The 11,409-nt window shown below is 42.7% G+C and overlaps 1 protein-coding gene across 1 annotated transcript; it reads right to left on the reverse strand.

Annotated features, from left to right (window-relative positions):
* Positions 1 to 350: 350 nt before the first annotated feature.
* On the reverse strand, positions 351 to 8,508 carry LOC124048990 (MAM domain-containing protein 2-like). Its single transcript, XM_046370240.1, has 14 exons — positions 8,229 to 8,508; positions 8,012 to 8,122; positions 6,074 to 6,369; positions 5,436 to 5,520; positions 4,944 to 5,078; positions 4,278 to 4,561; positions 4,026 to 4,119; positions 3,706 to 3,852; positions 3,192 to 3,457; positions 1,760 to 1,856; positions 1,502 to 1,657; positions 1,137 to 1,390; positions 881 to 965; positions 351 to 769 (listed from the first exon to the last, which is right to left on the reverse strand). The coding sequence occupies exons 1-14, from the start codon at positions 8,257 to 8,259 to the stop codon at positions 717 to 719; spliced, it is 2,094 nt and encodes a 697-aa protein (XP_046226196.1). The 5' UTR covers positions 8,260 to 8,508; the 3' UTR covers positions 351 to 716.
* Positions 8,509 to 11,409: the final 2,901 nt, after the last annotated feature.

The following is an 11,409-nucleotide window of genomic DNA, read 5'->3' on the forward strand; positions in this document are numbered from 1 at the left end:
CAGAAAATATGTGCCAATACTCTTGTAGACCTTTAAAAATGAAGACAAAGTCATAAGACAAAGGCATGCTTTGTTATTGCTGCTCATGGTGTTGCTACCATGTTGTTGTCATGTTGTGTTGCTGCCTTGCTATGTTGTTTTATTAGGTCTCTCTTTATGTAGTGTTGTTTCTTTTGTCATGATGTGTGTTTTGTCCTATATTTATATTTTATTTAAAATACATTTCTTATCCTAGCCCCTGTCCTTTTGTCTTTTGGTAGGCAATCATTGTAATACCGAATTTGTTCTTAACTGACTTGCCTAGTTAAATAAAACATTTAATTAGTAAGATCAAGACAAGGACACACATGTTGAATAAGCATCCCTCTTTATTTCAGCATTAATCTAATGCATATTATTTTGAATACAACACAGCCTCTATTACTGGGAAAATGTTGACTGACTACTACCAATTTCTCTACAAAGAGCAAGTAGGGTCAGGTGTGACTGATAATTAAAAACGTATACAGTGATATAATTTGATTGGTTGTAAATGCAGAATCTCTTTTACTCAATTCGAGGAATTTTTTGTTTGACCTCAATTTGTGCAAAACGATTCAGTGCTATTAGTACAGTTGCAAAAATAAAATAAAATGTTTGTGTACATTTTTGTCCGTATGTGCAACATAGTATTGATGCATGCATCTTATTCAGCACTCTTCCTGTCCTCTGCTCCTTCACTCAATGTCATTTGAGTTTCCTGGGGAATGGGTCATTTTGACTTCAATATCTGTGGATGAAAAATAAAATGAGCCATGAGTTAAAAGATTGCACAAAGCAAAACAATTCAACACAATCCTTGTTTGTAGAGGTTGTATAACATTAATCGGGCAACAGATACCTGGGCATGGTCCACTTTCAAACACAATGTCATCGATGGCTATGTCACTCCTTATTGAGGAACCCCTGATGGCCTCAAAAACAACCTAGAACAATAGGAGAAAAAGGACAACAAATGTAATGCTCAGTAAAAACAGTATTTAGCCTGAGCACATGTGAATAAGACTGGGTGCTTTAATTCTTCAAATCGTTGGCTGAATATATTGTTGTAATTTGGGGTGGTGTGTAGAGGAGAAGTGACATTTTTCACCACTTGCCTGATGCTGTTGGTCACTCTGGTATTCCACAGTTGCTTTCAGCCAGGTGATGCTCTGCTCTCCAGTGTGTTTCCATAGCAACACATCCTTTCCATCCTGTCTCAGATGGATGCTAAGCTCACCTGTGCCTGAGCCGTACATCTGGTAGAAGAAACGTAGGCACTGAGGACCACTGGACCCCCTCAGAGGACTGGAGAGTAACCGGGCATTCTGACCAGGCAGCATGTTAGATGCCTCAATGTGCATGTAGTACCCTAACAGAGTTTCACAGGGTCAAATTCCAACTATCACAGTATAACATGGAAACAGACTACAATGTCACAATTACTCTTTTTAAGGAATGTTATAGGGCATTGGATACTCACCGACTCCTGTGGTGTGATCCCCCTTCGGCCCGGTGTAGGAGGTAGGAGTAGGCCCTCTCACCAGTACCCAGTCACCCTTATCATCCTCCTTGTCTTGAATATACCCACAGTGACCCATCTCAAAGTTACAATGCCCAGGGACAGACAGGAGTAAACCTGCAGATGGACACCCAAAATGACTCTCAAGGGACAATGTGTTTATCATAGAGACACTATAACTCCCAGAGATCCTGTGGGCATCAGTGAGGGTGAAGTTACCTGCTGTAAGATCACAGTCCCCGAGGCTCACACTGATGTCATCCAGAGCAACTGAACCACAGTCCCAGAAGTTTGTACATGTGCTGACAAACACCACCTGGACAGCAGGAGCAATTAGCCAATTTTTTTGCAGGAGCAAAGCCTTCAACAACATACATTCTCAGAGGATATAGCTTCTGAAAAAATGTAACGGCATAATGCATTTGAAGACAGAGTTACACCTATTTACAGTAATTAACTGTGATAGGGTAATGTTTAGATTTTGAACAAATAATGCATGTTTTATCAGGGCAAAAGAGTTTACAAAGAAAACCCAGTGAGGAGAATCTCTGACTACGGACTTCGGCATCCTGTTTCTTTTTAAGTCAAACGTATTAAACCTGGTCGTCTAACTGCTGCTGCTTACAAAGCTGGAGCCAAACCAAAGGACTGAGAATTTAAAAAATATGTCAAAGATATGAGCTATGTAAGGCTGAACAAACTTCAAAGCCCCCAACACAACAGCTCCAGTTACATATAAAACATTATAGGCAGGGCATACACAGGATATCAATTGTGACGAGGAAGGAAAACAACTGACTAACTAAAGAGGGGATTAACCCTGTACTGGGGTTACTTAACCCTCTATGGCACATCATTGCCCTCAGGCATTATTTTGAAATTCATGACAATATGTGATATCATGTCTGCAAATGTTCCAATGAGATGCAGAAGTTGGTATGATGTATGAATTGGGGCAGGGGCCTTCTTTCAGGAAGCAGAGCGATGTGAGTGCATGGTGTGAGCAATACATGTATTTCATTATTTTGCATGTTTAAATAGAGAGAACTTGACAATAAAAAAATATGTCCTTGTGTAGGGACCTCTAAATTAGCATATTTGATCGTTTTTGAACATATTTTGTTTTTATATATATTCAAAACATTTGCAACGTTGTGCAGTTAGGCTAATTTTCAGGGAAATATCATGCTCAATAAAATCATGTAAAATGATGGCCTTGGTCAATGTTTTTGCCAACATATCTACTGATATTCACAGGCAATGGACACATGGACACTCTATCAGTGAAAGTAGCCTAATCGAAGAGTTAGAATCGTACCATCTGATAGTGGTGGTGGTGGTGGTGGGGGGTATGTCGCCTAAGTGACAGCAAGGAATAATGGACCCCAGAATCAGGTTCGAGAGGCAATGAAGTGTAAGTGTTCTGAAAATATCTGATTTTCCTTGGTATTTTAGTACCCTTACGGCACAGCGTTGCCCTGAGGCAACAAATACATTTCTGGGTGTGGAGGAGTAAAAGTTTTTTTTAATTCTTATTATTGATACATTATCAGAAAGCCTAAATCTTCCCAAAAAATAAGATGGAATATATATATATTTTTTAAACCAAAATGTGTGCATTAGAGGGTTAATATATTTTAATACATTTTACCTTTGCAGCCTGTGGACTCTGAAAGGTGATGTCCGTTGCTATCCAGACACCTCTGGACTTGTCGTTCTGGGTCCATATCCTGTCCTGTATGATTCCACTCTGACCCTGAAGGTAAACGGTGAGCGCCTGGTCTGTCTGTAGGAATCCACGGAGAGAGTAGTGGAACCTCAGACAGTACTTCATGTTGCCGGGCAGAGGAGGCCCGAGCAGGCGGCTAATATAGCCAGCACGTGGACTCAGCCGAGAGTGAGCTAGAAGAAAGGACCCTGTGGGGAGAGAAAGAACTCTTAATATTGTCTTTGGCAGCTCTGTTTCCTGTCTATCGTTTTGCCATGGAACATTTTCACTTTGCACCAAGCACTGGTCTTTCTGACACTTAAAACGCTTCAGGTTTTTACCAAAGTCAAATTGAATGCATTGCAAATGGTCAACAGGAGCAGCTAGAGAAACAATCTGTTGTTTACTCATTGCGCTTCTTGTATCTTTGTGTGATCAACATTGTATAATTTCTGACCTGCCCCTGTTGTGTGGTCCCCAGTCCTGTAGATGTTGGGCTTGACTGACACTCTCTTCCATGGGGATCCTTCCATCTGATCCTGGGTGTAGTGGCAGAAACCCACCTCAAAGTCACAGTTGGCGATGGAGGGATCAAATGTTGGCTCTGTAGCACAGATGGGACACATTAGGACGCTGCAGCCCAATACTCTTTAACATAATGCTTTTCTCCTCTTTTACCTTTCAACTCCATCCATATCAGTCATAAAAGTTCATGTAAAGTAAAATGTAAATCTACTGTGTGATGGAAACAGGAGGAGAGAGACCAAACAGACCCACCTGTCTCTGCACTACAGAACTCGGGAGAGAAGGCGATATCATCGAGTGCCACGTGACCCCCTCTGGGGCTGTTGAAGGTGACTTCAAACACCACCTGTAGAGAGCCGGTGTACACATACAATCACACTCATCGAACATCCGCAGATCAGGCAAACACATGAAGAAGTGAACATGCTGCTCACTGTACTCAGTATTCAATCAGAATGTAAATCCAATGTGCACTCCTTGTGAAAACATCTGCACCCCACTGACCTGCAGAGGGAAAGGGGCCTTGATGTCCACCTGCACAGGTATCCACTCCAAGGTGGTAGCAGTCCAGTCATTAAGGCTCTGGTCCTCTGGGTCTGCTCTCCACAGCTCCTGGTACTGGCCTGCCTGGTCCCTGGTGTAGACAGAGAACAGGTTCCCTCGCTCCTCACCCCGCTGGTACTGGAAGCTTAGGCAGCCCGACATGGGCACCGTTGTCATAGCGGACACCAGTTTGGCTACCTCCTGGAATGTCTTGGCGTGCACAGAATCCACATACATGTAGTGACCTGGGAAGGCAATGGCAGCTTTGATTTTCAACTTGAAGCCATTATGGATGATACCAACCAAACTCCCTAGATTCTATTGTCCATTGAACTACCTCAAGCTACAATATTTTGGCATTCTGCTGCCATATGAAAAAATGAAAAAAAGACATTTTGTGAACTTAGCAGAAGGCCAGTTGAGTGTCCCCCGCTGAATGTACAAAATGCCCTTGTTCTGTTGAGTGTTAATACTTTATTGAGTTATTTGTTTTGGTTCTTGTTCATTTTGACTGTGTCATTTGCTTGTGGCCTGTGTTGAGCAGTGGTATATTCTTTTTGAGTGTTGAGCTGCGATATCTGCTATACATCTACTAGCATTTAAATGTGTGAGTTGCTAAGGCTTCACCTGTGCGTGTGGACGTGTGGACGTAAGGTATGTTGCTCTGAGTGTCCCGGGCAGCTCCTCCTCCCCTGTACCAGTTGACATTGGTGTTCCACTGGTTTCTGTAGCCACAAAGGTGGGACTCCTCGTAGTCACACTCTTGAGACAACAGGACAGTAAACCATTAATACAACGCTTCACTGTGAGGAAGCGGACCGAGGGGCCTATCTCATTAAAACCTTCTTGTTATATTTTATTATAGTAAATAGAGCAAGTTAAACAGGCAGATGATAAAAGGAGTAAAAGAGGAAAGCACATACATTATATATCATTAATATTTCATATACACTAGATAAAATATAAATGTGACTATTGTAATGTTATTGTCACATAATGAACATGTTATGTTGGATGAAAAGTGATACGGAATCAGTCATTGTGTTGTCATCGCGCACGCGCGTGTGTGTGCATTCTTACAAATCTCGAGGGTATATGATATGGGTGTGACTCACTGACCTAAGCAGTATCCAGGGTTGATGCGTATCTCAAAGATGGCCACACTACTACCTTTGCTCTCACCAGGTCTCCCGTCAATGACAATCTGATGGGAAACAGATGTTCAGTAATAGCCCTCAATAGGTAATGAATGAGGAGGGGATATGGAGGTATTGGACAGTATGTCTGTGCCCCATTATGTTGGGTGGGAATGTACGACATATAGACTATACCATCATAGGCTAATGGTACAGTTCCCAGCTCCCAGATGAGTATAGCTAAGGCAGGTCCCCCCAGGCAGGTTCAAGGTCAAGTGCATGGTTAGTTACTGGTAATGCTCGTGCCTGACTGCCTGTGTGCAGTGCATGTTTCTATCATGCTCGCTTATTTCTATCAAACCAGTCAGGTTGAGTGCAGCACCATTAAGATGTCACATGCAATACATAGCAGCAGTTATCAGACCAGACCTGAGATTGAACAGCAGATACAGTACATGCATGTCATTTCATGTTTGGAATTATCAATGTTTATCTTTTGGGGGGTCTTTAGAATATTTTCCAGGCCCCATTCCTCCACCTAAGTATGGCAGTGTTTATATTAGCCCATACATTTTAACAGTGTGTATGTGCCTCCCATGTTCCTGAGGGTGTGTTGTTTACCCTGTACGGATCGGTGCTGTTCTGGAGGTCAATGCTGGAGATGAGCCAGCTGTCGGAGGAAGTCTGGGTGCTCCACAGGGCCCGGTCGAAGCTCTCACCCTCTCTGCGCTGTTGGACCTGTAGAAAGCCCGACCCGGAAAGTTGGTACACCAGCCTCAGACAACTCCAGTCCTCCTGCTCCATAGATGGGCCCAGCAGAACTGCCCTGCCCTCCCCCTCTGACCTCTCCTCTCCCTCCGACCTCTCTTCCTGCCCATCTTGGTCCTCTAGGCCTGGGTCCACTGAGATGAAAGACCCTGAGAACAGAGAAACAGTTTGAATAGAGGTTCTATGAAAAGAGCAAGAGAGGAAGAGAGTATAACAGGACCTACTTAATCCATTTTCATTAAGCTTTTTTTCTAAGAATGCCTAGGGTGACAGTGGCAGGGAAGGATGGATGAAAAAAGGAAGAGAGGAAACAGATGATGAAGAGGAAGGAGGGTGGACGGTCTGCCACAACAGGACACAAGTAATAGACAAAAACAGGAAGAGACACATTCTTCTTACAGTTTACATATAGTAGTCCCCGTCTTAAGGCAAACATAATGATTACATATAGTAGTTGTCATAAAAATAAAAAAATCTGCATTCTTATGTGTCCTTTGATCATTCTGGGATATAATAGTACTACTAAGTACCAAATCTGAGAGCTTTGAATGCCTAAATATGTTATTTCACTGTTTCCAGATGTGTGCTGGAAACGCAGTCCAGATGGCTCTCTCTCTCCCCACTTTCTCTCCATCAGACCAACAACTGCATAAACCACATCAACAAGTACAACAACTAGTACAGCTAGGCCTACCACAGACACCACTACAGACACTACTACAGACACTACTACAGACACTACAACAGGCACTACTGCAGACACTACTACAGACACTACTAAAGACACTACCACAGACACCACTACAGACACTACTACAGACACTACAACAGGCACTACTACAGACACTACTACAGACACTACCACAGACACTACCACAGACACTACCGCATATACTACTGCAGACACTACTACAGACACCACTACAGACACTACTACAGACACAACTACAGACACTACCACAGACACCACTACAGACACCACCACAGACACTACTACATACACTACTACAGACACCACTACAGACACTACCACAGACACCACTACAGACGACACTACTACAGACACAACTACAGACACTACCACAGACACCAATACAGACACCACCACAGACACTACTATAGACACCACTACAGACACTACTACAGACACTACCACAGAAACCACTACAGACACCACTACAGACACTACTACAGACACTACCACAGACACTACCACAGACACCACTACAGACACTACCACAGACACTACCACAGAAACCACTACAGACACCACTACAGACACTACTACAGACACTACCACAGACACCACTACAGACACCACTACAGACACAACTACAGACACTACCACAGACACCACTACAGACACCACCACAGACACTACTACAGACACCACTACAGACACTACTACAGACACTACCACAGAAACCACTACAGACACCACTACAGACACTACTACAGACACTACCACAGAAACCACTACAGACACCACTACAGACACTACTAGAAACTTAAAATCCTTGTAATAAGCCCCTATCATCTCTGCTGTATAGAAGAGAGGACAGTCTTCTCATGTTTTCATAAGCAACAAGTTGCCATGTATTTCAAGCACTTTAAGGGGGATGACCCACAGGGCATGCTGGTTGAATCAACGTAGTTTCCATGTAATTTCAATAAAATTGAGTTGAACAAATGTGGAATAGACGTTGAATTGATGTCTGTGTGCAGTGGGAAGTGACTGTATTATAGGCACTTGTCAGGGGATAGTCTTCAACCTTTTTCAAAGTCTCCTACCATCTTTGTTGAGCGTCCAGCTTAAAAAGTTTGGGTCTGACGTGTATCCACAGGTGCTAGACTCAAAGCTACAGGAGCCTGGCAAGTGCTGGATCTGGGCTTGGACTGTGGCTGGGAGAAGAGAGAAAATGGATGAATCATACAGACACTAAAACAAGCACCACTGCATGTATAAAAACATGCACATATTCACTGTAGATTTGTTTTCTATACTCACCAAACAGGGTGAAGAGGTAGAATGGAAGCATTGCAGTCTTAAATTAAAAAAAAATCCAAAAACAGGAGACAAGTGGAAGTACCTTCAATCAAACTAATGCACAAGCAATTGTGTGTCCCAACCAAAATCAAAGCCAGCCCGAGGTCCACACTTTCAGTATTTCTCTGTCTGGTCCTGTGTGTCTGTGTCTGTGTCTGTCAATCAATATCAATCTCTCAAGCTCACAAACTGCCAGCACACTGTACAGTCTCGGATAAGAAGACTCTGTCCAGACAGCAGTGCTGTGAGGAGGAGAGAGAGAGGGAGGGAAGGAAGGAGGGAGACTCTGGTAATAATCTGAACCAGACTCTTACAGAGCTCCAGAACTCTCTCTCACTTCCCTCACCTCAGATTCCCCAAGATTTTGTCTTAATTTACATTGTGGGAAGTAGCCTTTGAGGTATACTGCTTTTGTATTTATACTGAACGAAAACATAAATGCAACACTTTCAAAGATTTTACTTTTACAATTCTTAGAAGCAAATCAATCAATTTAAATAAATTCATTAGGCCCTAATCTATTGATTTCACATTTCCCCACAAAAGTGCTTTATTACAGACAGAAATACTCCTCAGCACCACCCCTCCTCAGAGGATCCCGCAGGCGAAGAAGCTGGATGTGGAGATCCTGAGCTGGCTTGGATACATGTGGTCTGTGGTTGTGAGGCCGGGTGGATGTTCTGGCAAATTCTCTAAAACGATGTTGGAGGCGGCTTATTGTAGAGAAATTAACATTTAATTCTCTGGCAACAGCTCTGTTGGACATTCCTGCAGTCAGCATGCCAGTTGCATGTTCCCTCAAGATTTGAGACATCTGTGGCATTGTGTTGTGTCAAAAATGCACATTTTAGTGTGGCCTTTTATTGTCCCAAGCACAAGGTGCACCTGTGCAATGATCATGCTGTTTAATCAGCTTCTTGATATGCCACACCTGTCAGGTGGCTGGATTATCTTGGCAAAGGAGAAATGTAAACACATTTGTGCACAACAGAAATAAGCTTTTTGTGTGAATGGAACATTTCTGGGATCTTTTATTTCAGCTCATGAAACTTTACATGTTGCGTTTAGTATTATGGCAATTATTTTTATTTTCTATTTTTATTTGTCTCTAATAATGCTGGACATCACTGCAATTGTATTGATGAATAACATAGCCTAACATCGGTGTGTTTACCCCGGGGTATTTCTTGACCAGTCAGTCCCCAAGTAACCTGGACTCCAGCTGTTCTTGGCTTCTCCAGAACGTCAATCACTGGCTCTCAGTTCACAAGAATATGATGTTCAGTTATGGCTCGCAACTTGTCTACAGGAAACAAAATAATAATAATACAAAGCACAAAACAATTTCAGCAAGTAAGACATGCTACCAATAAAAGCTGAAATGTTTGTAAGCTGCGATTCCTTTTGCCTGGCCGGTCTGTGACGCATGTTGTAGGTTTCGACATGCAAAAATGAACATCATGAACTAGCCCTTAATTCCTTGCTGTTAAAACACACGCGCACACACACACTGAAAAAGTGACCTGATTGGAAGGAATTATGTGTAAAAAGTATCCGAGGTAAATCACAAGAGGACAGCCAGCTTTAGAGTGGCTTTTATAATAAGATGGTTCTCTGTTATATTTTGTAATCTTCTTCAGAACTGAAGCAAATTAATGTCAGAGGGGAGGTGAAAGTAAACAGGCTTCAGGGTGATGGATTGTGCAGAGAGGGTCTGATGCTTAGTCATAAGACACATGTTATCCCACATTTGTTCTCCATATGTACTTTAACTGCCTGGTCTTTCTTTCCTTCTTTCATGAAGGTGCTGGGAAATGCTATGAGAGAAAAACAGATGGAGTCCATTCTGGGTGAAATATTACAGTATATACACTTGATCATGTGAAGGAGGGCCAGACTTGAGCAATCAATCCATTTCATTTGCTAAGAGAGAAGAGTGGGGTCATTTCTAATGTAAGGCCAAGCATTGCGAGAACTGAACCAGCATGCTACACAGAAATCCATTTTTACGGAAACTACCCCAATCGTCATGAAATGACAATCAACAAAAACAGTATTAATAACAGCATGCCATTTCTCAAGCACCTTGTAAACATTGGGATAATGGTTTCATTAACACCCACGTGTGGTTTAAAAATATGACATCTGTAGCCTAGTTTGGGTCGACACAGTGCATTTGTGTGTAAGCTGATACCCTGACGTGTTCTGTTCAGAATGTGGCAAGGTGCCAGAGGACTGGTCCTTCTGGGCCCCACCTATCCGCGGGGTCTGCCCAGCCCAGATGGATAATAGCTAGTCCCCCCTTTCCCCCCTTTCAGAACAATCATCAACGATAGAATCCCAAAATCATTTGTCTCTCAACCAGAATTTACCAGTGTGAGTTTGTATGAACTCCCTGTTTTTGAACTGCACCAAAGATCATCCAAGTAATAATATTATTACTGTAATAATGCAAGAGATAGGACATTAACCTTTAATATATATTCAAATGTCACACATTGCTTATGGGAGTGGACTGTTATGGAAATGCTTTAAGCCATGCAGTATATATTCTATAAACACAGGAGATTGATACCATGTGGTTGGTCAACTCAAATCAGAAGATTAAGAACAGTTCAGCTATTGGACAGTGCCACCTGCAGCCCAGCCCAGGCAATACTACACCATCCATCCCTTGCTTTCTTCAGTGAAGTTTAAGCCTGGAAGAAGGCTACTGCATGAACAATTCTGGAGGTACTGCATGTGGCCCATGGGTTTTGCGTGACAACACTGTAATGAGCCTGATCAAACATTTATGAATGGTATTTTCAGAGATGGGTTTTAAGCATGCTCTTAGCCAGTCATGTCAGTTAAGAACACATTTTTATTTACAATGACGGCCTACCTCGGCCAAGTCCTAACCCAGACGACACTGTACCAATTGTGCGCCTCCCTATGGGACTCCCAATCACAGCTGGTTGTGATACAGCCTGTGATCAAACCAGGGTCTGTAGTGACACCTCTAGCACTGAGAAGCAGTGCCTTAGACCGATGTGCCACTCGGAATCCCAAGTTTCCATCTAACCATTCATGCAGATGAATTACCTGACACATGAAAAAAGTAATGACTGGGCTGAAAAACATGAAATGCCTGGACAGTTGT

The sequence above is a fragment of the Oncorhynchus gorbuscha genome, linkage group LG11 (genome assembly GCF_021184085.1).
Source record: "Oncorhynchus gorbuscha isolate QuinsamMale2020 ecotype Even-year linkage group LG11, OgorEven_v1.0, whole genome shotgun sequence".
NCBI classification, from domain to species: domain Eukaryota; kingdom Metazoa; phylum Chordata; class Actinopteri; order Salmoniformes; family Salmonidae; genus Oncorhynchus; species Oncorhynchus gorbuscha.

Bases quoted from the DNA above. Each gene is read 5' to 3' on its own strand.
- LOC124048990 (XM_046370240.1), bottom strand. From the start codon at position 8,259: ATGCTTCCATTCTACCTCTTCACCCTGTTTG. The intron at 4,120-4,277 runs GTCAGTGGGGTG...GGCTCTCTACAG, and splicing joins AGGCCCCTTTCCCTCTGCAG to GTGGTGTTTGAAGTCACCTT. The intron at 1,391-1,501 runs GTGAGTATCCAA...AAACTCTGTTAG, and splicing joins GGATCACACCACAGGAGTCG to GGTACTACATGCACATTGAG.